Source organism: Alligator mississippiensis, chromosome 14 (genome assembly GCF_030867095.1).
Source record: "Alligator mississippiensis isolate rAllMis1 chromosome 14, rAllMis1, whole genome shotgun sequence".
NCBI classification, from domain to species: Eukaryota; Metazoa; Chordata; order Crocodylia; family Alligatoridae; genus Alligator; species Alligator mississippiensis.
This window is the reverse complement of record NC_081837.1, coordinates 41,036,064-41,060,174: the sequence shown is the minus strand read 5'-3', so window position 1 is coordinate 41,060,174 and position 24,111 is coordinate 41,036,064. Positions and strand designations below refer to the sequence as shown.

The following is a 24,111-nucleotide window of genomic DNA, read 5'->3' as shown; positions in this document are numbered from 1 at the left end:
CCAGAGCTACCCTGTCTGTTCGCAGAGGTGCTGGCTTCCCTGTGTCTTGCACAAGAGGGAAAGACCCAGCTGATGTTGCCAGGTGTGTAGCATTACACGGTCCTTTTGCCAGAGCTCCTGGCTGTCTCCCTCCAGGTAGGAGGTTTACCAGCAAATAGTGTGCTTAAGGATTTGAAGATAAGGTGGTGGATTTACATTGCTGAGGGTTGGGGAAGGGAAGGTGAAATGTTGCTTTGTGGCAAGTGTTTTTGCAGAGCAACAGCAGCAGGCTAAGACACTGGGCTTGGACATGCAAATACGTTACCGCAGGCAAAGCCTGGGTGCAATTTTACTTACAAAGCATCAGCTGCTTTGCAGTAAGTGCAAGGCAGCTTATTTCACCACGGCTGAGTGGTGCTTATTGTGGAGTACCTAACTGTAGCAGCCGCTGTCTGCCTTGTGCAGTCACGGCCCTGGGTACAGCTAATATCTCTTCTCACTTGAGAAGAGCCTTAAGCCTGTATTGTATAGGAGCATGGCATGGCTTGGATCAGTGGAGAAAGCTACTTAGCTTCTTTCCCTGGGGGCAGATAAGTGGTGAGCACCTGTGCTCTGGCAGTGGGGAAGGATTTCTCTCTGAGTCCCTGTGCTAGGATGAGGATTTTCCTCCTGTCAGAGCCTTTGCAGCGCTCCATTTTTCCTAGTCTCAGCTGCTGGATATAAAGGAAGGTGTATGCTGGACAGTTGCCAGGATCGGCTCTCCTGTCATGCAGAAATGTAGCACGAGGGTGGCACCATGCGGTGACGCAAAGGAATTACATTGCCTTCCTCAACTGAAAAAAACCAGCAGCCAAAACCATTGGGTAAAAGCTGTTCCTCCTGGAAGATACCTGTGGGTGACCCTTTTCACATCCATTCACTTTAACTGGGTTTAGCCTTAGTCCCACCAGCTAGGCTCACAGGAAGCAGTGCCTTCAAGGGAAGGCAAGAGGCTCATTCCAGAGCCCATGGACTCATGCAGACTTGGTGGGTTCGTTGCATGTACTGAAGTTTGAGAAACCTGGAAGCCACTGGTACCATTCTCATGGCAGCCTGCCACAATTAGCAATTCAGACCGGAGATGCAGAGGAATGGAGAAAACCTGCAGTTCGCACACAGCCACTACTGCTTGGCCAGAAGAGAGATTGGTCAGTCATGCTCAGTCTATTGAGAATATAGCAATCCGTCACTTCTTTAATTAACATTGCTGTATATACACACTTACATATATACAACCTCATACAGCAGTTGGGAGCAAAAACGAGTCCAGTTGCACTAACGTTGCATACATCTCTTCACACTCCTCCCCCAGTCAAAGTCCTTTTCTCAAGGCTATCACTTGCTTGTAACAGCATTCCTGGGTTTCTGCAGTACCTCAGGGAAGGCACCTTTTCTAGTAGGGATTGCACAGATCAAACAGCTGGAAGCTGGATCCCCTCTGCTTCCATTTCAGATGGAAGTTTCAATTCCAGCGTTCCTACAGACAGACACTATAGCAGCGAACTTAATGACTTGAGCAAAGTAAACCATCGTAACTCATTCTTTCATCTGCTACAGACATTAATGAGTTAAATACTCAGCCTGCTGCAGCCTGTTGATTTTGGACTGCCTCGGTGAACAGAGCTGGTACCATAGAATATACAACAACTACCCACTGTGCAAAAATATCGCCAGATCCTGCTAGGAGTGCGTGCCTGCGTTCCCAAAGGGAATCGCCATTTGAAGGTTGTGCTGCTCTGTGCAGCAGTTTGCTGAAGGTGGTTCTGTAGTACTTAGAGGATGCTGTTTGGTCATCAGGACTGTGGAGACAGAAATTTTCCAGCATCCAAGAAATCTAGTGACTGAACAAAGGGGATACTTCAAACTACAAACGGATTAGGGACAGACGCAGAACCCCCGTCTTGGTCTTGGCAGAAGCTGGGAAATCCAACTTACAAGTTTTGTTCTGTCATTCTCCTAGAAGACAGGGGCCTGGTTTCAGTCTGCTGCTCTGTATTCTTCCTGAATGCACGAGTCTGAGACACGAGCAACATCCTGCTGCTCTTCGTCTTGGAAGGTGGCTGTTGGCTTTGATTTTTGATTGCAGAACACAAGGGCAATTTAGCCACAATGTGAAATCATCCTTATAAATAACGCTCAATTGTTTGCAGGTGTTTATTGCTAATATAGACAAACCCTCACCTAGGGCCGGGCTGCCTTATTGCTGATAAAGTCCAGAGTCGTCTGTTACTGTTGGCTTGTCAGGTGAGGCATCCGGATCTGCAAATCAAGATTACACACCTAGGAATATTGCACTGACAAGTGAATCAGTCTGTGTAATCTTAACATCCATTAAAAATCAAAGCTCATGCATTTTCCTCCGTAGAGATGAGAGCTCCTGCCCTATTGCACACCCTTTGCAGCACCACTTAGAGTGGCTGGTCCAGTGCTGTTAAGGGGAAGACTTGGTGAAATAAGGTAGGGGCTGAACTCAAAGCACACCAGCTGTTCATTCGAGGCTCCTGTCTGTATTCTGCACCAGCTTTGCTGATATGGTTTGTCTGAGTCTGCTTCTACAGAGGATGGTGCTGAACTACATGACGGCTCTTGTTTGAGCAGGCGCAGCACAGCACCGCTCTGCTTTCCTCCACTGAGCCCTCAGTCCTGAGAGGTCCCTGCTGCTGGACCATGAAAAGTAAGAGGGGAGGGGGGTTGTTTTAAAGCAGGGTCCTGCTTCTATCCTCAACTCTAAGGGACGAGCCAATGCTGTCACTTTAGCATGAGAGATGCTAGAAAGCTGGAACTATTGAAGTAGCTAGTGATCAGGCCAAGCGAGGTAATAAATGAGACCTCCCTTGTCAGCTCTGGCTTTCAGAGCCACTGCCTGGGTTTGCAGGCAAGAAAGCCCTCGATCCCTGGGTTTGGCTGGGAGACTACGGCTTTACCAGGATTTGCTCATCCCAGTTTCTTTCTCAGCATCATCTCATATTCTGCTGTTCCTCCCCCCCCACAAACACGCCTCCTCTCCTCCTCATAGCAAAGAAAGCAAACTCAGGCGTGTGGCTGCCAGGGCTTTGTGGGCAAGTCAAAGCAGGAAGAGGGAACGGGAAGCAGCAGCAGAATAAACATTTCCTTGCATTTTGCTTGGACCGCTGCGCGCCTGGTCTAGGCTAAGGCACAGGTCACTTTTCCTCTCATTCTGAAGCAGGGTTAAGTGCTGCCATTTCTTACCTGATGAGGGCTTGGGGTGCATCCTGTGGAAAAACAGGAGGAAAGTGTAGAAAGTAAAGGCCAAACCTCCAAAGATCATCCCACAGACCAGGAAACTGTAGCTGCCCTGCTCATGGATAATCTGCAGCAAAAAGAAATAGGGGTCTTCAGTACAGCTTAGAGAGGGACAGCAGGTCCCAGTGAGCGCGGGGGGAAGAGCAGCTGTTTGGGTTATAATACCTGCCTGAGCCAGCCCTGTCCCTTGTGAATACAGGAAGACCCTTAGCTCTGCCTCTCTCAGCACAGGACGTGGACTCCAACCTACTGACCCCCACGGCAAGCTCCAAGCCCCATCTGTTTTCTCAGGCTCAGGAAGAGATGGGTTGGGTAGAGAGAGTCTTGCTATATATCAATCTAGATGTTGTTTGCAAGCATCCCTATGTGACATGAATGCGACAAAAAAGCAGCGTTCTCATTAAGACCTGGCTCCCGGCTGAAGATGACGTGTTCCTTTTTCTCCCAGCGTCAGGTTGTTATCCCCACCAAAGTTACACTGGCTTCTGTGGGAAAGGGCCCCAGCGCGACCTGACAGCGGCTCTGCAGCTGGGTCTCTGCCATTGCTGGCTAGCTGTTTCCTTCACTGTATTTCAGACTAGCAACTAAATTTTCAGCGCTGACAGGGGGGAAAACTCACAGATGTGGTAACAAGACACCTGCTATAACAGAAGTGGGTAGAGGCATAAAAGAATCCAAGAGGGCAGACTATTGGAGTAGTTGCACCATTTCCTATATAAACTTAAAGACTGCAAAACCCTCTTTCTTTGCCCTTAACACTGAAACCCCTCGGCAGCGAGGAAGAACGTAGCGCCATACAGCAACTGCTAGAAATGGTTGCTGGTAGTCTTGAGTTAATGCCTCCCTCCTACATTTCCTTGGAGACAGATTCTCCAAGAGCTGTTGCAAATGCGAGTCTTACTCCAGCCTCTTGAATGCAGCTCTCCGTGGTTCCCTGCTTTCCCTTCTGCACTTACCGACCCCACCAGTAACTGTAGCGTCATCTCTCCAAAGCCAGCGCCAGTCACCAACACCGTCGTGGCACAGCCTGGAAACAAGTGGTAAGTTGTAATGTCAGATCTGGCCAAGAGCATTTTGACACAGTAGTGCAAGAGAAGGCATTGCGTGCTAACAGCTGCAGCCACCTCTCCCCCAGGTTCCTGATCTGCTCAGCCCAGGTGGCTGTGCATGCAGCGATGTTACCTCGATTGGCCTTGCTCCTTCACTGTATCCCACCTCCGTGAAAGGAGCCAGGTGCTGTGGTTGCCTCGTGGCATGGAGGCTGGTAACAGCCTTGTGTAATCCAACTCCTGGCTAGAGCACGTGATTTCCTGCATGTTGAAGCTCAGTGGTTTTCCTAAACCGAATGAGGTTCCCATCACTGCAGTTGACACTGTTCAATGACTGGGATGTGATGCAGCTGCCCTAGAGCCGTGCATCTTGGAAGCACCCACATGATTTCCAGGACCCCCTTGGGTCGTTAGCAGCCTGCCATTGAACTAAGTGCCTGTTCTGGCATGTGTCTAGGCCTGCACAGATCAGCCCTTTCTGTCCACACTTAGCTCACCAGCCTGCTCTACCCTTGCAACTGCTGCCTGGGGTCCTTTTACTGCGCCTGCCCTGGGGTTGTTCAAGCAACGCAGGGTGCAGGGCCCCTCTCTTGCATCGGCTTACCTTTGTACTGCAGGATGTCCTCGGTGTAGGCCAGCATGCTGGGGAAGGTGCTGCTGAGGAACAGGCCCAGGCATGCTGTCCCCACAAACAGGAAGGCAACGCTGTGGGAGAAAATCAGGAGCAGGAGGAAAGTTACAAGCACTCCGACCTGCAACAACATAAGCTCAGAGTCACTTCCAGGAAACGCAGTAAGCAGTGCGGTCGGGGTGCTGGGACTTTTAATTAAGGAAGGAGCTGGCAGGGAAATCTATACCGGGCCATGCAGACAGAAAGGATCTCTGTTGCTGGAAAAGGGGGCTCAACAGCTATGGAAGTAAATGGTTCAGGCAGCTCCTGTCTCACTTTGGTCAACCATTTGTTCTCACTTTGTATGGGCAAAGGCCGAGGGGCAGTTGGGCACATTTTGGAAACCTGGAAGTCAGACGGATTGTCCTTATCAGGCTTCCTTCTGGACATGCTCCCCATAGCACTTCAGAGCTGCTCCGCATCTGTGCCTTAACCATCCTTGTGGCCTAAATACAGCAGGCTCCCAGTTGGGGCACAAGTGGTAGCAAGACCTCGCAGACACGAGGAGAAGAATGGATGGCTTGCCCTCTCCGCTTTATTAGAGGCTGCTTCATTTCTAACGGAGTTTAAAAGCAATTTTTTGCTATTTCTTTATTTGTCTGCAGGTGCGACCAAAGTCGGCGGGAGTCCAGCAGAGGGAGCTCGCACATTTTTGTAATCCCAGCCTAACACCATAGGAGGTTTTTTTTTTCCCTTAATTCCCTGGGGACTGAATGATGGATACATAGGAACGCAAACACGCACAACATGGTCAAGAATCTAAACGCCACCCCTCAAATTAATATTATGTTACAACAGCTGACAGCACTACAGCAGACCTTATTCAAGGCTTTCAGCGTCAAAGAGGCAGGTAGTTTTCCTGCCATGGGCAATGCCCATGAAAGCAAGCGGCAAAACTTCCAACAAGTTCTGCAGGTCCAGCAATGACCCCCAATCAGCACCAGCCGACACACCCAGCCCTTAACTCCTGAGAACGATTATGCCGTATGTCCAGAGACGCAGTTCAGAAGAAAGTGCGAATATCTCCACACTGGACAAGACAAGTAAGTGGGACGGGTTCGTACCCCTTCAAGTTATGGCCCTCTCCTTCTAACCAAAACATTTCTGTATCTTTTCACCCCTATAATAGCTGTTGTCATCTGTTGGTGACCCTCATTCCACTTCCGCCTTATCCTTTTTTATTTGAGTCATAGTTACCTCGGTACTGCAGAGCAGTGGTTTTCAACCTTTTTTCATTTGCAGACCCCTAAAAAATTTGAACGGAGGTGCAGGCTACTTTGGAAATTTCGACCGGAGGTGTGGACCCCTTTGGATTGTAAGTGTGAGTGCTCACATACTTTTGATTGATGATAGTCATCTTTCGTGGACCCCAGGTTGAAAACCACTGTTGTAGAAGAATGCGCAGCACTAATACCAGCAACAGTATTTTGTGTCCACCGCTTCCTGCGTCCCGACGAGGCTTGTTCTGCGACCACAGCTGTATGCTGAGCGCAGAATTTCACCAAACTGCCTGTGCTGTCTCCAAGTGATTACACTTCATTTAAAACCCAGCAAAAATACAGGGAGCAGTTAAAATTATTCCTTCCAGGGGGCATTAGTTTGCATTTGTCATCATTAAGCTGCCTAGCAGTTGGATAACAGCACACACAAGCTGGAGGGCTCCTACTTAAATTACTACTGCTACAGAGCTGAGGGGCACTAGAATCACAGTTGCAGCAGGTATGATGGGCTGCACTGAAATAATTAAGGATTTGATTCCCCCACGGTACGCTACCACGCCAGTAAATTAAGATGACAACTGCTTCACTAAACGCTTCCGCTGCATTCCAACATGTTGGGCTCTTTCTTGCTTTCAAATCCATGAAAGCAGCCCAAATCAGTGGTTTGTACACTTCTGAGTCGTCATCTACTCTCAGCCTCTTTGCACTAGGTTAGCTACAGCAACCTAGGGGCAGAATCAGCTTGGGATGTCTTACCCCTCTAAGTCTAAAGCATGCGAAGGGTGATAGGCGAGCTGGCCTTACCACGTTTATGAAGACCATGGTTGTGGGCTTCATTCTGTAGGACACCAGGATGGAGATGAGCCTGCCAAGCGTGATGAATCCCCAGAACAGGCTGGGCAGGTAGCCGGCCATCTTATGTCCCACTGAGAGAGGTTCCTCCACGGCGTAGCTGTATATGAACCCAGAGTATTCCCCCTGCAGAGAAAACGGACAGCACCTTTGCACCTCCCAGGCGTAGCTGCTTGCAGGAGAAGGGTCAGATCTCTGCATGTATTAATTGCAGCATAATTGCTCTGGGGACCCACGGCACCTTCAATGGGGCAGGCTTGAAGCAGCACTAAACGCCTGCTCTTTGAGAGGGACACCTTGAAGGGTATCCGGTTGGTCATCCAGGTCACGGGCCCGCATTTGAGGCCTCTGGAACCAAAGTGACTGCATGGACTGAGGCAGGAAGGGGCCCTTAGGAGCCCAGAGTGAATGCACGGTCCCACCATACCACAGACACATGCCATGGGCCAGCTCCCCAGCTTGACACTTCTAGGAGGTAGAGTCGGGAGCCTTGCCAGAGAGCAGGTCCAGCAGCCATGGCAGGGATGCAACTGCTGAGATATGGCTGGGTCATTGCAAATGATTCCTCCCACTGTTGTGCCGACATGCAGGAGCCTGCACTGCTGGCAGTCCAGCTGTGGCAGCACAGGGCTTGATGCCAGCTGCAAAACCTTCATGAGAAGCAGGCTCAGCAGCTGGGTTAGGTTGTGCTGAGCTCCCTCCTGGCATGGCTTGATGCCTACCAGCATACAAGCTACCTGTGCTGTCCTGGCCATCACTGCCACATAGACACACCAGAGACCCAGCCCCTAGGGAGGGAGAGCAGGTAGCCTGCCTTCGGCATGGAAGGAACGGACCGAGGTTTGCTTCAGGGACTTACCGTGATCCCATCTGTCATGAAGAGGACCAGGGCCCCTGTGATGTGCACGGCGAAGTAGGAATAAGAAGCCCCTCGGAAGTTTTTGCTTTGGCAGCAGCTAAATAAGTCGTTGTGCCCTGGGTGAAAAACAATGGAAAGCTTAGGTGGAAATCAGTCCAGCCAGGCTTCTCTGGCACACACAGGGCATTTGTTGCGTTATCTGCTCCAGGACAATGAAAGGGAACAAAGGGATCCCTCAGGGCCCTGTAGGGCATGGCAAGCACACGGGGCTAGACTTTCTACAGCACTTCAGAAGCATCCTGGCCTTGCCAAGCCGTTGTCTCGGCAGCTCGGGCTCTCGGGACATCCAGCAGCTTGTGCTTTGGGCCCAATCAAGATCAAAACCGACACTGCAGAAAAGGGCTCCCAAAAAACCATCGGAGCTGCGTCTGCTCTTCTTCAAACAAGCGACAACTCTGGTCTGAGCATTTCAACACTGGCTCGGGGGCAGACATTACAAGGGCAGAGCAGACAGGGCCCACAGTTTCCATGGCAGGACCGACTCCGGACTCTGAACGCAGCTCAGGGCCCCCCCACCAATGCCCTTTGTACGATCGCACAGCAGCAGCTGGCCTTGCCCTGGAGAAGTCAATCTCTGGGATTAGCTGATATCAAACAGGCACTGGGGAGAGAACGAAGGTGCGGAGATGGCCGTCTGCAAAAACGGGCAACGGCAACCTTGAGTCACGAGACCGTGGTGCCCCTTCCTGTCCTCAGAGCACGTGCTCGTTAGTCAAAGTCTCCATTAGCATCCGAGATCAGGGCAGGGGCGCTCACATGCTTGGACCCTGCTTAGACGGGCCATGTCTGCACTTCACCAGTGGATTTTACTAGCCCAGGCTGCCATGCAGCAGAGCTGGGCTTTCCATGGGCATAGCTGCTTCTAGCCCTGCTGCCAGATGAAATGAGCTCTCCCTTGCAACGAGCATGGTGTTACTGGGCTCGCAACCTCTGCACTGGGGCGTTTTGCTGGAGTCTGCACATGCCTGGCCGTGCAGACTGGGCTGCCATCTCCTGCCCCCACCCTGTGGTACTTCCTCGCTCCTCCCGTCCCTGCCCCAACTCCCTCTGCCTTAGAGTCAAGCCCTTTGCTTTCTTCATTGCGAGGAAAGACGTGTTCTTGCTTGTGCGACTGCCACCATCAGAGGGCTAAAAGCATTTTGAAATTCCCCTAGTCCCACTAGTGATCTGCTTCCCCTTGGTTTCTCCTCACACCAGCACGTGCAGCAGGGACTTAAGAGCCGCAAATTCTGCTTTCCCAAAGGAATGGGGCACTTCCACATTGTGGGAGCCCAAAGCTGGTGCAAAGTCCCAGGGTTTTGCAGGTTTACCTCTGGCCATAAGGGCCCAGATCTTGGTCATTTTAAATACAGCAGCGAATGCATGGAAACACTGTCACGCCGGTAGGATCAGAGGAAATGTTGCTTAGACCCACCTAAACTTTTGCGTCTAGTCTAGAGAAGTTATCCGCAGCTCTGCTACTGACTCAGGGGACTTACCTGCAGCTCTGCCACTGACCTGCTGTGTCCTCCAGAGTGAGGCACTTCTCCCTCTGCCTCTGTTTCCCTTCCCATCCCCTCTCCTTTCTTTTCAGACCACAAGCTCTTCACCACAGAGCGACTCCAGCCATGTTCAAGGACACAACCCAGCACAGTGACCTAGGCTGAAGCTTTTGAGGTGCTGCGTAAAGAGCCAGCTCTGGGGGGAAAACTCCCCACCTACCAATGCTTTCAGGAGCAGGCACAGGCTGCAGGAACCCTGCACGCCACAGAGGCATGGGCTGAGCTGGACCGCTGGAAAGAGACACCGGGACCCAGCTGAGCCCGGGCTCCCTGCCCTGGAGACTGGGTGAAGCCGCTGGGGTGGATCATGCCAAGGAAACCCACAAAGGCTCACAGGGCTCTTGCATGCTGCTGCTCTGCCCACCCCATCGGATGGCTTGGCTTCACCCTGGCACCTTCCCCTGGATCTCGCTGGTAGCCCCATCTTTGGCCCCCCTGCTCTGAAGGAGGTACAGGAGCCGCCCCTCTCACCTCCGTCCGGCTGGGCTGTCCGTGACCCAGCGGAAAGCGTGTCCCTCTCGACCGGGCGCGTTTCCATCGCCAGCTCGTCTGCAGAGAGCAGTGGGGGGCTGCTGCTCTTGAGGCAAGGCACCAGCCTCTCCTTGTACAGCAGGAAGAAGACGGCGATGGGGACTGGCAGCTGGGGAAGCAAGGGACACGGCAGGTAAGCTCGGCATCGACACGAGCGCACGTGTTCTTCAGAGGGGATAGGGGCTGCTCCACTCGTGCCTAGGGGGCTGCGCCAGGCACGTGCAATGCATCTACCCTTGCCAAACACCATCTCTTTCTCCCTGGAAGCATTAGTCTGGGCACCTGCAATGGGACAAGAGTCTGGCCCAGCTCAAGAGAGAAGGGGAATGCTTTCCCTTCTCCCTGTGGACAGCCCTGGGGTTTGATGGTGACGGAAATATGGGGGTTATAATTTGGGCCAGCCAAATCTTGGCAGCCAGTGGGGCAATGTTTCCCAGGATCTCTGCTCTCAGTAAGGGCAGATGCAGCATTGCAGTGCTCACAGGGGAGCAGAGGAGAGGAAGGGGCTGGAGAACTCAGGCCAGGGGTGGAGAGGGGAGCACGAGGCACAGGAGATACAGGAGAGGCCACTGTGGTGCTTCCAGTGGCTGCCTTGCAAGGCGTCACGCCCCGGGGATGCCGCTCGCACCCATGACACGGTGGTGCCTAGAAATCCAGGGGGACTCATTCTTTTTGTTTCAAGAGAAAATAAAGGGAATTAAATAAAGTCCCCCCTCCTCCTTAACCAAAGTCCTGTTTATTCTGCACAGACCGTGGGAGAAAGCCAGGAAATCCATAAGTTACAGCTCCCGCTGTCCCGCTCCAGCCACTCAGCTTGTTTTCTCCATGTCTGTGAGCCCGTGTGCGCACCAGCTCCAGGCTTCCTGGCTTTTGTTGGCCTGGGCTCCTATTTCAATGTATGGAGGATTTTTCCCGCCCCCCCTTTCTCTCTCCCTTAAATTAATTTATGAGGACTCCATTGTTCTGGGAACAATAGGAATGGGAGCAGCCAGTTTGGTCCCAGGGACAAGCGTGCTTGCTGGACAGCTCTAGTCCTTCCGGAGGTCAGGACCAGGGCTTACTCTTTTAATTGCAGCTGAGAGGCCTTGGCTGTGCAGCCAGTTATTGCACCGTGCACCCTCCAGCCTGAGGGGCCACCTTGCAGGTAAAGCCCTGGAGCTGGAAGGCAGGAACTCATGGGAAAACCCCCGTCTCCTTGCCAGGCCCCCTGCATGACCCTAGATAAGTCGCTTGCTCTCTCTGGGCATCCGATCGCCCCATCTGCCAAACAGGAGGGATGATTCGTGGCTTCTCTTGCTCTTTGCCCATTGACACTGTAGCATCTTCAGGGCAAGATTTGCTCTCACAGCAGGTCTGTACAGTGTCTAGCACTGCAGAGACCCAAACTTGGGTAGGAGTTGAGCGCATATCCTTAGCATACTTTACAGGCATACTTGATGGAAAGCGATGGGCCTGGATCACAACTCAAACCCACCATTGCACAGAGTGAGCAGCTGCTTCTGGAGCAAAATACAACCGTGATGCCCAGCACCCGACTGCCTCACCCAACTGCAAGGCAGACACTGAACCCAGAGGTCCTGATGTGCAGCCTGCACGGCTGGAGCTGAGATGCACCCTTTCCTCTGATGCTGGAAGCGAGAGGATGAAGCCCTGGCTGCATTAAGGGGAAAGAAGAGGCTGCTGTAGCTGAAGCCAGGGTGGGGCGAGGGCCTAGGGCAGGGTGTCCGCACCACGTGAACAAACAAATGAATGCAACAGCTCCACAGGGGAATTCTGTCTGGGCAAAGGGCCCAATCCACCCTCGCTGCCAGATGTGCCCAGTGGAGAAAGGCAACCGGGGGCTCACAAAGCGCCCCACCAGCAGGTACTCAGCACCTCTCTTCACTTTAATGTCTCCACGCGTCCCAACAGAGGAGCTCAAACAGCGACGACGATGAGCCACACCGAGTCCCAGGGGTGGTTTGTTTGCCAAGATACACAGGGGCAGGGCTGATGCCTTTATTACAGGAACTTGCTACTTGGCTCCTAAGAGCAGCTCCGGTTTCTTACTGAGCTGCTTGGCAGTGGTTTGCTGAGAGCTAAGTCTGTACCTGCAGGGAGCCTGCACACAACTCTCCAGGGAGGAACGGCTGCTGCAAAACTCGAGGGCATTTCGTGGCCGGGTGCTGGAGATGTCTCCTAGCCTGCGTGAGCAGTTGAGCCTCTCTGAATCCCGGCCGCAGTAGGATGGGCACGGCCAGGCAAAAGACCGTTCCCTCTGGGTGCAACCCCCACAGCCGTCAGCAGTGCGTGGATGAATGGGGCCCATTGTTGTTTAAACTTAGCATCTAGCTGGGAACTTGTGATGGGCTGGACCCCTGGAGGAAGCAGAAAGACTCCCCGGTTTGTTCCTGCGGTTACAATTAATCTCTCTCAATACGCTCAGCGGTTGTTTTTCTCCTCCATTGGCCATGCGGCACTTGATGAACTATTATTCCAAACTGGGCAAACTGGCCCCTCCAGAAGGTAAACACAATGATCAGCCTTGTCCTCTCTCCTCTCGAGAGTCTATTTTGGTCCCTCGCCCTGAACATACAGGATTGTTCCCTACTATTCCAGCCCGTCTACTCTGAGCGCTGCCGAAACACAATGCAGTTTCCACCACTTCCCTTGGGAAAATAACTTGACAAAGAAGCGGATCCCTCGCTCAGGAAATTTTGCTGATACCCAGCCCGCGACAGCTGGTTGGAAAATGGGATTCTGTTTTGTCGGAAATTCTGACAGGTTTTTTACAAATTTGTTTTTCTTCCAAAACTGCAAGTTTTGGCTTCACTTCTCACAGAATGAAAAATTTGGGCTTCAGCTTGAAAACGTTGAAGTCATTTCATCCCGATCGGTTAAATGCCTATTTTTTTTTCAACAGTGTTCAGAAAAAATTAAAAAAAAACCGAGAGGGAAATGTATAAACATATTTTAAATATTGCAGTTGAAATGACAGAGTCAAAACGAAGCGTTTCCACGTTACTGAAACCAAACACGAAAGCTGAAGCTCTTGTTTCCATCTTTTCCTGGTCAAAAATGTCAGTGTAGACCTGGTCCTAGGAAGTATTTAAATAGAGGCTTTCCAGAGCAAAACGTTCCTCCTAAAAACGTGGCCGCTTCTGCAGTCGGCTCTGTTTCACCGCGCAGTCCTAGCTTGAATGTAGTCATTTCTCTCTCCTGGGTGCTTGCTGCTTTCAGGCAAGATCTGCCTGATTTCCTTGCCGCTCTCTGCCAAGCGTCTTCTGTTGTGTTTGGCGGAGGCTGGACTCCTTTCATCTGAACCGACTGTCAGCGTGCTTGCGGTACTGCGAGAGCGAGAGCACAAGAACCCACCTGGGCCCAGAAATGTTCCTAAATCTTTAAACGCCTTGCTGCATTTTAGCCGGTAGCGACTTGACACCTCGTGCCTCTGGGCTTTGTGAGTCTCTTGACAGCGAAGGCTGGGATGACAAAAGCCTCTGGGAACTCCTTGCACTCGCCTCTGGAGGACCAGGCATCGGCACGGTCTGAGAAGGGGATGCTAGACCACGAAGGGTCTCCGTCACGTGCTTTCCTGGCCTTTTGCCTGGTTCCTGTTATCCAGTCCTTTATCTAACCCTCCTGGCTGTTCACTGGCTTCACGCGCCTGCCGTCCCTGAAACGTGGCAGAATGAGCGCCAACTCCAACCTTGCATCGCTGGTCTGGGTTTTATAACCCCATATGCAGGCCAAGGATGAGCCCGGGGGCCTCTGAACATCTTGGCAAAGAGAACAAGGCACTCTGCTTTGGGACAAGACACATAGAGGAAGAGGATTGTGTGCAAGCAGCACCTTGCTGCTCAGCTTTCCCTTCAGTTTGTCCCTTCTTCATGCCACGGGGGCAGCCCCACCGTCACCCTAAGCAGGACTTGAGTTTGTGGACCTGCCACCAACTTCAGTCGCAAGTTGAGCGGTTACAAAGTCACCTACGCAAGCCACGTGTGAAAATGTGGTTCATCCAACACAGGAACCTGGACACCAGGAAACCCGTGGGGGGCTGTTTTGGAAACTCAAGCGTGCCTGGAGGCCAGTCGAACTCCCGTCAACTTCCTTGGGAACAGAGCTGGTCCGCAACGCTAATTAAACTGACTGCGAGCAATGCTTACATGCATACGTGAGCTGCTTTGTGCTAACAACTCGCATTGAAGGCTGCCTTTGCACATATTGTTCCTCAACTCAGAAAATAGTAAGACTGGTGGAATTAAAAGCAGCTCTCCCACAGCACACAGAGAGAGAACAAAAGCTGGGTTCTCCCCTGGGGACACGGCATCCCTTTCAGTTCTGCTGCAATGACACTCTTGATACCACTCATTTGGCTTTTTGAGCTGACATGATGAGGACAACCAAACTGCTGCAAAGACCTGAGTCCAAAGGCAACCAGCTGGAAGATGCACTGCGATCCGTTTGCATCCGTCCCGGAGCGGCCAGGTGAAAACAGAAGAAATCTAAGCTACGGCACAGAAGTGACTGAACCCCGAGAGGATGCAAAGCAGTGGACACTACCTGCATTGATTTTCCTAGCAGCTTGTCAGCAGCAGTTTGAACTGAAACAGAGGTGGGGGAAAAGCATTCTTGCAGTGGAAATGAGTGATGCGAGGTCAGCTCTCGTGTAGCTTGCTGGGGCCAGAGCAACGTGACATGCTCCGCTGGAGACCCGCGGTTCTCATCTTCCCGGCCGCGCAGAACGCTCTTCTCCCCGCGGGAGCTCGTGAGACGCTGCCCTGTTCATCCTACAAGCAGTCACTCGCTCTGCTCTGCTGGCCCTCATCCAAGCCAGGCTCGTGTCATCGGCATCAAGCACAACCCCTGGCTCTTATCGCTGGAAAGGCCGTGCTTCTTGCCTGGAGACGCAGTCACACACACACGCTGCTTCTGCCACCAAGGAAGTAGCGTGGCAGTGACAACCCTCTGCCAAGCCGCCAGGGACTGGAAGCAAAAGCCCTTGGAGCTGACAGGGGCGGGATGTTGTTCCCCACTCCCAGGTTGGTGCATAGTGGGCAACAGCAGCTCCCCTTGCAGATAGCACCATGGGTCTCTCCTGGTGCTATCTGCAAGGGGCAGATGTGGTGTCTTGCATCTCGCTCAAGAGACCATCCCCTAGCACCACGAGGCAATGCCACACTGCTTCTGGGGGAAAAAATATCACCTACCACGTCACCAAGCCCAGCTCCCTGCAGCACTCACCAGAGGTGCCCTATTCAAGCACCGGTCCACCAGGACCCCATTTCCCTCTGCTGGCATCAGACAGTAGCCTCAGCGTGAGGTGGGGCTGATAGCCATGCCCTTCAAGGAGAGAGCATGGCATCCACTCTCCCCCATGACAGCACCAGGCTGCTGGAGCTGGGATGCTTTATACCCTGCTTCCCAACTGCATCCCCCAGAAATGTGCTGCAGAGCTTTGAAGACAACATCCCACTGCCCCATGCCACCCTAGAGCCAGAGCAGCTCGGAAACACCCCCATGGTGTATTAAACTGCCCCTACCCTGCGCAGAGCGAGGCAGGCAAAGGGGCTAGCCTGAGGGCCTTGCTTCAGAGGCTCCATACCAGTGCAAGCTGGAAGCCCAGCGAGAGCTGGCAACCATCCTGCTTCTCTGTCTGAATATTCACCAGCTGTGTCACACGTGCTGTGCCGGCTGGCTGAGCTGCCTGTCCGACCTCTGTGGTGACCCCCGCTCCCCACACGGGCCGGTCTGGCTCTGGTATGAGAGGGGAGGGCTGAGAACCAGGGTGAACTGCAGCTCCCGGCAGGGGCCGAAGGGGCTGCCAGCATCTCGCTGCTGGCTTGATTTGCAATCGGGATGTAGCATGGCGGTAAAGGACAGACCCTTAAATCCACCTTACTACAAGGAATTAGCCACCGCAGTTTTGTGCTGACCGTGATTTGCAAGGGGCAGGTGGATGGCGTTACCAGCTGGGCTCTGGGGCTGTCTCCATCACTATAGAGGGGGCACTCAGCCCCAGGCCGCTGAGCCTCTCCACCGCCTTGCCTTCAGCACAGTGTCAGGGCCAGTCTGGGTCCTTAGCCCATTTCTCTGATGCCAGGGGTAGGAAAGCCATGGGAGCGAGGGGAAAGGACAGAGGGAGAGAAGCCCCGAGAGGCAGCGTTTCCAGTGACAGGTGCAGCTGCCCGCACCGCGGTACCTACGTTGATCAGGGCCATGATCCAGAAGGCATAGGACACGCGCGTCACCACCACTCCTTCCATGGGCAGGTCGTAGTGCGAGAAGTTCCCGGGGTGATGGGGGACCAGGGACTTGCGGATGTGGGGGAGGTTGCTGGTGGCGTTGAGCGTGGCATTGGACTGGATGCAGTTGGACTCTGAGAGGAAGGGGTCAGCTATCAGCGGGCTCAGCAGGGCTCCAAAGCCCACGAAGAAGTGAAGGGCCTGGAAGAGAGGACAAATGCACACCACTGAAGGCCCTGCCACCTCCTCCTCCTCCGAGGAAGTCTGGCTGCAGCACTTCAGCCTGGCGGGGAGGCCAGCACCCTCGCCTCACCTGCAGGAAGACGGCCGAGTCCTTCTGATAGATCTTCACCAGCTGCATGTTGGCGATGGTGTCGATACAGCCCATGGCAAGCCCTGCCACAGCCATGACCACAGCCAGCAGCACCACATTGTGGCACAGGGGGATGATGGCAAAGACCACGGAGATGGCGAGGGAGGACGCAAAGAGGGCGATCAGGGACTGGGCCAACCTGAGCCAGGGAGAGGGAAGGAAAGGAGCCATTAGCATCAGGAGAAGACCAAGTAAGTCAGCTTGCTCCCACCACCCCCCTACCAGCTGCATCCCTGTTCTGCAAACCGGGACTTGCGCCCACGAGAGCATAACAGATTGGTCACAGCGCAGGTGCTGTGCGCTAAGCTGACTGCAGGCTAAGGAAAGGACTTGGACACGGGCACCTTTAACAGCCAAAGGATGTGTGGACCCAATTGTGCCCAGGTGGGTCATGGTTTGGCCCTTGGATTCACTTCTGTGCATTTCCAGGCCATTCCAGTGCTCACCTCATCTGACTTCTGGTTTCACACGGGCCAGAAAACTGGGCTCCTTGTGAATCGGATCGGTGGCCTGAAATGTGGCAGGGGAAGGAAGGAGAGATGGACAGGGTCAGGGAAGCGAAGTGGGGCAATAAGTCACACGTGCAGCCTAGTAATGCTACCCCAGGTCAACCACAGCGGCAAGCTGCAACCAGCTGACGGTACCAAATAGTACCAGAGGTGCGGTGTGTTGATGGACCCCATACCAGGCTCAGAGGCATTAAGGACCAAAAGCAACACGAAGAGCTGAGCTCACATTCTCCTGCGGTGGTGAGGATGCAAAAGGGCTGCCTGAGCTGGGGGAAGTCAGCTTGGATTCTGGTCCTTGGGCCACTGATTTTTTATTTAAAGGCTGACAAGACCCACATGCTACTTGCTGCTGCCCTTTGTGATACCAGGCCTGTAAAGGTCCCTCTATGAGCACAAGTCTTGGGTGCTAGCACGCTGGAGTTCAGGAAGAAGTGTGCCAAGTGCCGCAGCTACCCTTCCCTGCCAGCTCCACCCTGGGCCTTGCACAAAAAGGCCTCGTGATCATGTCCCATGATCTCCAGCAATGCTTGCATGGAGAGGCGATAATCTCTGTGGCCACTCCAGGGCTGGGAGCTCTAATCTAGTGGCATTTACATTAGCGCCTGGAGGACGGCTGGAGGAGACATGCCAAGGAGACAACTGGAGGAGATGGTTGGAGGACAGCTGGAGGAGATGCCGGGCACCAGGTACCAGGTGGGATGTGCCCTCCGCTCTGGGGGGGCTGGCTCCCCGACGGTGTGGGGATGCACACAGTCACTGCAGCATGCAGCCATGTGCCAGCCCACCCCACAGGTCCTCTAGCACCCTGCGGGCCCCTCATGTGAAGGAAGTGTCTGGAGCACGTGGCTGTGGAAAGAACGGTCCAGGCATGACCCAGCATGCCAGAGGTTCACGGACGATGCCACAAAGCCTGCCTGAGGCTGCAGAGAGCCTGAAACAATTGCCTGGTGTAGTGGTGATCTGCCCTCCTCCCCAGGGGCTAAACCTTAGGGCCAGCTCTTTCCACCATGGACGATGTTAACCCCTGGTTTATCGGTATCACATCACCAGCTTGGCCTCTTTTCCAGGCTCAAGCAGCTCTGCGGAGGGGGCTCCTCCCTGAGCAGGGCGCTCCTACAATAGGAACATTTGTTGCTCCCCCTTCCCGTCTTGCTCGTGGTGCTAGAAGTGCCCTGGCCAGGAGTGCCAGCTCTCCAGGCCTCCTCGTCCCCCAGTGCAGACCCAGGCTCCCTTCTCACGCGGCTGGGTTGTGCTCACCGCAGACATGGTCTATTCAGTGCACCCCGGTGACAGGCAGACGGGGTTGGGCGCTTCCCCTTTCCTTGGAGGAAAGCTCCAAGGATGCCAGCGGTGAGGCAGGCGAGTGGGTTACATCACACAATGCCAGAGCCCTCCCGGCCTGCTGTCGGGACGGCTGTGAGGCAATCGGGGAGCAAGGCTGCCCTTGCGGTGGAGGGAAAGCCAGCCAGCTCATTTGAGAACAGAGCTCAGGTTGGCACGGTGCTGCCAGAAAGCTGCCAAGTCTGGAGGCAGGAAGGAAGGGAGGAAGGAAGCCGAGACCAGACAGCAAAGCGCTGAGGGGATCAAGACTAGCAAAATGTGGGACTGCAAAGTCAAAGCAAAGAACAAGGAGCACAGGCGTGTGTGTCTCCCCCTGCAAGACAGACAGGCACTCGGGCCCTGTTCAAGCCTTCCCACTCCAGTGAAACACCTGCTGGCTTCTGGTGAGAGCATCGCGCCCTGGCTGCTCACAGCGGGGAGGAAAGACCCTCCAGGATGTCTGCAGGCAAGAGGGGCTAGCATCGGGGACACCTGCCATGTGAGCTGGTGCAACAGAGGGGGGCATGTTTGCAGAGGCTGGCAGGGTACATCATTCGTTCGCTAAAAGGATATGAGCACAAATCACGTCCTAGCCCTCCCACCACCAAATGGGCAACAGCCCAGGGCGGGCACCTGCCAAGTCCAAAAGACTGGCACCAATTCCTGAGCCCAGCTCCTGGCCTCACTGAGCCCCTTCAGAGAAGAGGACGCAGCAGGCTGTAGAAAGCAGGGCACCCACAGCCCAGCTCGGGCCACTGGTTGCTAGCGGCGTGGCCTGTTGCAGCACTTTTCTGTGCCCGTGGTTCCCCCATCTGTGAAAGAAGAGGCACAGCTAGGATTTTTTGCACCACCCTTGACTGTTAGGCAGAAACGAGCAAGTTTCCTTCCCTGTGCTGCTGGCTGGTGCATGCCGACTGCAGACTCGGGGGCCTCCTCACCTGCGAGCTCCACTCCACGCGTTCAAATTCAGCGCGTTTCCAAGGGTCCCCATCTCAAAGGGCCTCGCTTTGTTTTCCCCCCTGCTTCCTTTTCACTTCATTGCTTTTTCCTTTTAGAGCCCTCATCCACAAGCTGGGAGGAGGAGGGAGTTAAACACTGCGGTTAAACCTGAACAACAGAGCTGCAAGGCCCAGTGCTACCGAGGGGAAAAACAGCAAGTAAATAAGAGGAGCCTCCAGCATCGAGGAACGAGGCAGCACCCTCGAGGGCGTGCAGGGCCCTTTGGGGGAATAAGAGGGAGGTATGAGCAGCTGGTGAATATGAGGCCTGAAGAGACCGTGGAAACATGCACCAAGAAATCCCAGAAATGCATGTCATGTTCTGCAGCACCAGCAAAACAACTGCCACGCTGCCCGGGCTTGGTTAGACAGTACCTCCATTACCAGGTTAAACATTAATTGCTAATTTATGCATGCCCTGAAAAAGCACTAAAATGATCCAGATTTTTTTTTTTTTTTTTTTTTTAAAGAAAGGAGCAAAAATTTCCACCTCTGCCAATTTATCACTAATTACAGCCCCGCTGCTCCATAGGGCCCCTGGAACCAACCGCTCCCAGCCCTGCCATGGACCGAGATGGAGGCCCTTCTCCCTTCCCAGCCCTGAACCCCAAGCCGAGCAGTTTGAGAGCAGGCCTGTACCAAGAGAGCGCCGTGCAAGACAAAGCAGGATTCAGGCTTCCCTTGAAAGTTAAGCCGGCAGGTCCCTCTGCAACTCCCAGCCCCCTTTAAAGCAATCACTTGCGAGGCACATGCAAGACTTTCAGCTAAGGCCCACATCCCATCGGTGGGTTTTATCTGAATGCTGCCAGCCGGCCCGCGTGACTTGTGCTGCCTCCCCAGCTGGCTGCATGGGGATGCAGTGCTCAGCCATCGCAGAGCGCTGCTCTACGCACTCATCTGTGGCCTGCCGACCTCAAGGAGGTGCATTTCAGCAGGGTGCAAAGGGATTCTTGGACACGCAGGATTTTCACAAGTGAGGAGCATCCACACCTTCATCTGAATCCAAAGGGAGCTGGGGGAAAAGCTGTGCAGCCTCGTGCTCACAGGTGTGGGCGGCTCTTGCTCATGGGTCAGGACAAGCTTGCGTTGGCAGGGATGAATTACCTGTCATTCGGATACAGCTGCCTGCTACAGAGTTTCCTGCAGCTGCCTCTGAAGCAGCTGGTGCAGGCCAGAGACGGACAGGATCCTGGAGTGGGGCTGCAGGAGAGCAGGCGATACCTCTCGGGACATGCAGTTTTCAGCAGGTTAAAGCAAAAAGGGGCTCAGGAGCAGCAGAAAAGGAACCAGCCAGGCCTTGCCAGGCAGCGCAGAAGAGTGCCAGGAGAGTTCACAGGAGAGTAGGATCAGTCCTAACCTACCTAGCAGCAAGGAGGTATGGGGGTAGTGAAAAATGAGAGGGAAAAGAGCAGGGCTGCTTCTCAGGAGCTCAGGGCTAGATGCCCAGCATTCCCTGCCTGCTGCCAGGTTTTCTGTTTAAGCTCCTAAGCATCCCAGGGCCGGATCTGCTGAAGTGCTCAGCACCCAGCAGCTCCCACCAGGACTTTGAAGGCCAGATTTCCACAAACTCTCGATGCATATCCAACCCATTCTGCTCTCTCACAGCCTGGCCCAAAGCATACAATGCAAGAAGAACTGTTTGTGCCTTTCCCGTCATCCATGAACCACACAGGCGCTTGCAAAGAGACAGCCCGTGGGCAGGTACCTACCCTGATGTTACAGTGCTCCGGATTAAATCTAGCATTTCTCAAACAAATGAAGTGCTATGGCTTGAGCCATAGCATGAAACCTATTCCCACTCCAGCGAGAGGAATTATAGCTCACATCACCTTGTAAAGAGCTGTTCTTCCAAACCACACCACAACACGATGCAAATTGTGAACACACTGAGTCATAAGAAAATATCCCAGTAGTCTAAGTAATGGAACATCATCCCTTCCAGAGATATGCAAGAAGCCACATCTGCTTGGTCATATCTTTCACTAGACTAACTCTACAGCTAGGAGAGGTGCCTGAAAAAGCTTTTCACTTGGTGCCCTTCTTCACATCTGGGAAAGAAGCAAGAACAGCTTAATATGGCCTATTCCTCTCCCTGAAGTTTCATCACAGCATCTCCGACCCGTTGGAGGAAGAGAAAATTAACAGAATAAGATCAGTGCAAGGGTGTCTAGGATGGACAAGACGGCTATGGCATTTTTCATGGTTTTGAGGCCCTTTTACTGCTCCTAAATTTGACTCTTCTATTTGAACGAAGCAGGACCAGGGGGGCTGCAAGCACGCAGGACAGCCAAGTTGCACCCTGAATCGCAGGAGCTCCATTCTGCTCTCAGTCGCACACGAGCTGACCCCCAGGTCTCAGCCTGGTCACACAAGAGCACAAAGGGTGACCCAGTGTTAAGCTTTCTGGCCAGAGGAGCCCCAGGAACATCTCAGGCTCTGTCTACGCCAGGGTTACAGCCAAATCAGAGGGCCTGGTAACAGAGCAGCTGTGCCTTGACTCGCCATTTCATTTTGGAGGACAGGTGGGACAGAGCCATAATAAGGAGTTAGCACCAAAGAGGAACAAAGTCTAGATTGCATCTACACAGTAAATTAGAACCAGGTCTCTTGTCTTGCCTGCAACAGTAACAGTATAAATGGGGTCTCCAGGACATCTAGCAGCAGCTTTCACCTCTCCTGATCGAAGGAGGCTTGGAGCACATAAATGGGAGCCACAAGTTCCTGGCTTATCCCCTTTATTTCTGTGTCGTTCGGACAATCTCTGCTTTGAGACAAGCTGCCGTGTACAGTGGAGATGCTGTCAACTGCAAAAGGAGCTTTACGTAGCTAAAGCTAGAGCTTGCTGGTGTACATTCAGGTTAGGGTGTTGCTGACCCATGCAACTTGAGCTCATGGGAAATGTATCCCGCTCCTTAGCGTACCCAGCACTTTCTGACCAGTTTTAGCGGCTAGCATGTGCACGATGCCTAAGCCTGCCAGGAACAGCCCCTGAAAACAGGGTCCTGCTCAGTAAGGCAGAGCAGGCTGCTCAATTTGCCATTTGTTGTCAGCAGGTGACAGCATGGAAAGCTAAAAAACTGTTGCCAAAGCCCATTCCTAGAAACCCTATCGAGGTGCATGCAGCCCGGGCAAGAAGCCCAGTTTGAATCTGACATTTGGGATGAAGAGAGCAGTGGGGCCGTGTTTTCCCCCTCATTGCCCCTTCTAGCATATATGCACTAGCCTGAGAGCTGGCAAGAGGTGCTGGACTGCTGGCCTAGGCAGCCTGAAATCTCTCCACCGCAGCGGCAGAGCAAGCTTCCCACAGCGCTGTCCCCCTTCCAGCACACACCGTCCCCGGCACACTGGGGAGCTCAGTCTCGCAGCCAAGGCCCCTGCCTTCAGGGACAGAATCACCTCCACCCTGCCCAGGCTCCCAACAAGCGCTCCGGCTCCTCTACACAGCGTCCCCGCTGCAGCTCAGCGAGTCCCAGCTGGGACATGGAGCTCGCAGGTGCTGTCCCTGAGCTCTTCACAGGTGTTAGTCAGGGCTCTCTGCTGCATGCCTCTCTCCTGAGTCGAGAGCAGTTGAGCAACACTTTTCAGAGGCTCAAGAGAACTGCATTAACGATCTTTACAGCAGCAGGTTGAGACAATAGGGACACGCTCAATAACCGATCGGTGCTGCCGCTGGGCACCTGCTTCTCCCACTGCCCTAACCCTAACCCTAACCCTAGCACTGTGCTTGGCGTTTGCCATGACCCCGCCGGCTCTGTGGGCAGCCCAACTCCTACCTTTCTATGTACCCTTTTCGTGTGACCCCACACGGCGCTGGCCTGGCCCTGGGGAGAGGGTCCTGCCAAAGAAGGGGCTGAACCCGGCTCTCTGCTCCGAGGCACAGACCTCAGGGCTGCGGGGTGCCAGTGTGGGGCTGGGGGTCACCTTGCCTCTCCGGGGAGAGGGCAGGCGACCCGGCCCTTTGGGGGAAGAGCCTGGGGGTGCCGGGGGAAGCCGGCAGAGCAGTGCCGCAGGCAGGGCAGCGATGCCCGGGGTCTTACGTGCGCTTGAAGAGGCCGCCGAGGCAGCTGCCGAGCAGGAGGCAGAACTGCTGCGAGAAGAAGACCCAGGTGAGCTGCGGCAGCGAGCTGTGCGTCTGGCAGCGCAGGTCCAGCAGCGTGGGCCCCAGGAAGGCGAGGCAGAGCCCGAAGCTGAAGAAGACGCTCCAGTAGGTGAGGGTGGGCTGCAGGTGCCCGCCCAGCAGCGCCCACACCCGCGCGGCGCCCCGCATCCTCCGCCGCTCCGGATCCGGCTCCACTCCGGCTCCGCACCGCTCCGCTCCGCTCCCCGCCCCTGGCCCCGGCTCCGGCTCCGCCTCGGCTCGGCTGTGCGGGGGCGGCGTGCGCCGGGCAGGGCATCTCCTGCGCCCGCCCGCCCCGCCCGGAGCGCTGCGCTCTGCCCTGCCCCGCGCCGCCCCGAGCGCACACACGTGCGGCACCGCGACGGGGCTGCCGCGGCGCTCTCCCTGCTGCCTGCGGCCACGGGCACCAGGTCAGACCCCCCCGGGCATCCTGGGCACGACCAGGGAGGTCATGGTCAGACACCCCCGACTCAGGGTCTGACCTGGGATATCACGGGTCAGACACC

At 54.2% G+C, this 24,111-nt stretch overlaps 1 protein-coding gene across 2 annotated transcripts; it reads right to left on the bottom strand.

Annotated features, from left to right (window-relative positions):
- Positions 1 to 1,185: 1,185 nt before the first annotated feature.
- MFSD4A (major facilitator superfamily domain containing 4A) lies at positions 1,186 to 23,821 on the bottom strand. Of its 2 annotated transcripts, XM_006261001.4 has the most exons (10): positions 23,526 to 23,815; positions 16,602 to 16,800; positions 16,250 to 16,489; positions 10,005 to 10,173; positions 7,933 to 8,048; positions 7,026 to 7,199; positions 4,936 to 5,083; positions 4,239 to 4,309; positions 3,229 to 3,349; positions 1,186 to 2,277 (listed from the first exon to the last, which is right to left on the bottom strand). In XM_006261001.4, exons 1-10 carry the CDS (start codon positions 23,753 to 23,755, stop codon positions 2,216 to 2,218), a joined length of 1,530 nt encoding a protein of 509 aa, XP_006261063.1. In that variant the 5' UTR covers positions 23,756 to 23,815; the 3' UTR covers positions 1,186 to 2,215. The 2 variants fall into 2 exon arrangements, with proteins under 2 accessions (XP_006261063.1, XP_019332796.1); XM_019477251.2 differs by lacking the exon at positions 1,186 to 2,277 and having other exon boundaries at positions 3,256 to 3,349; positions 4,936 to 5,036; positions 23,526 to 23,821.
- Positions 23,822 to 24,111: the final 290 nt, after the last annotated feature.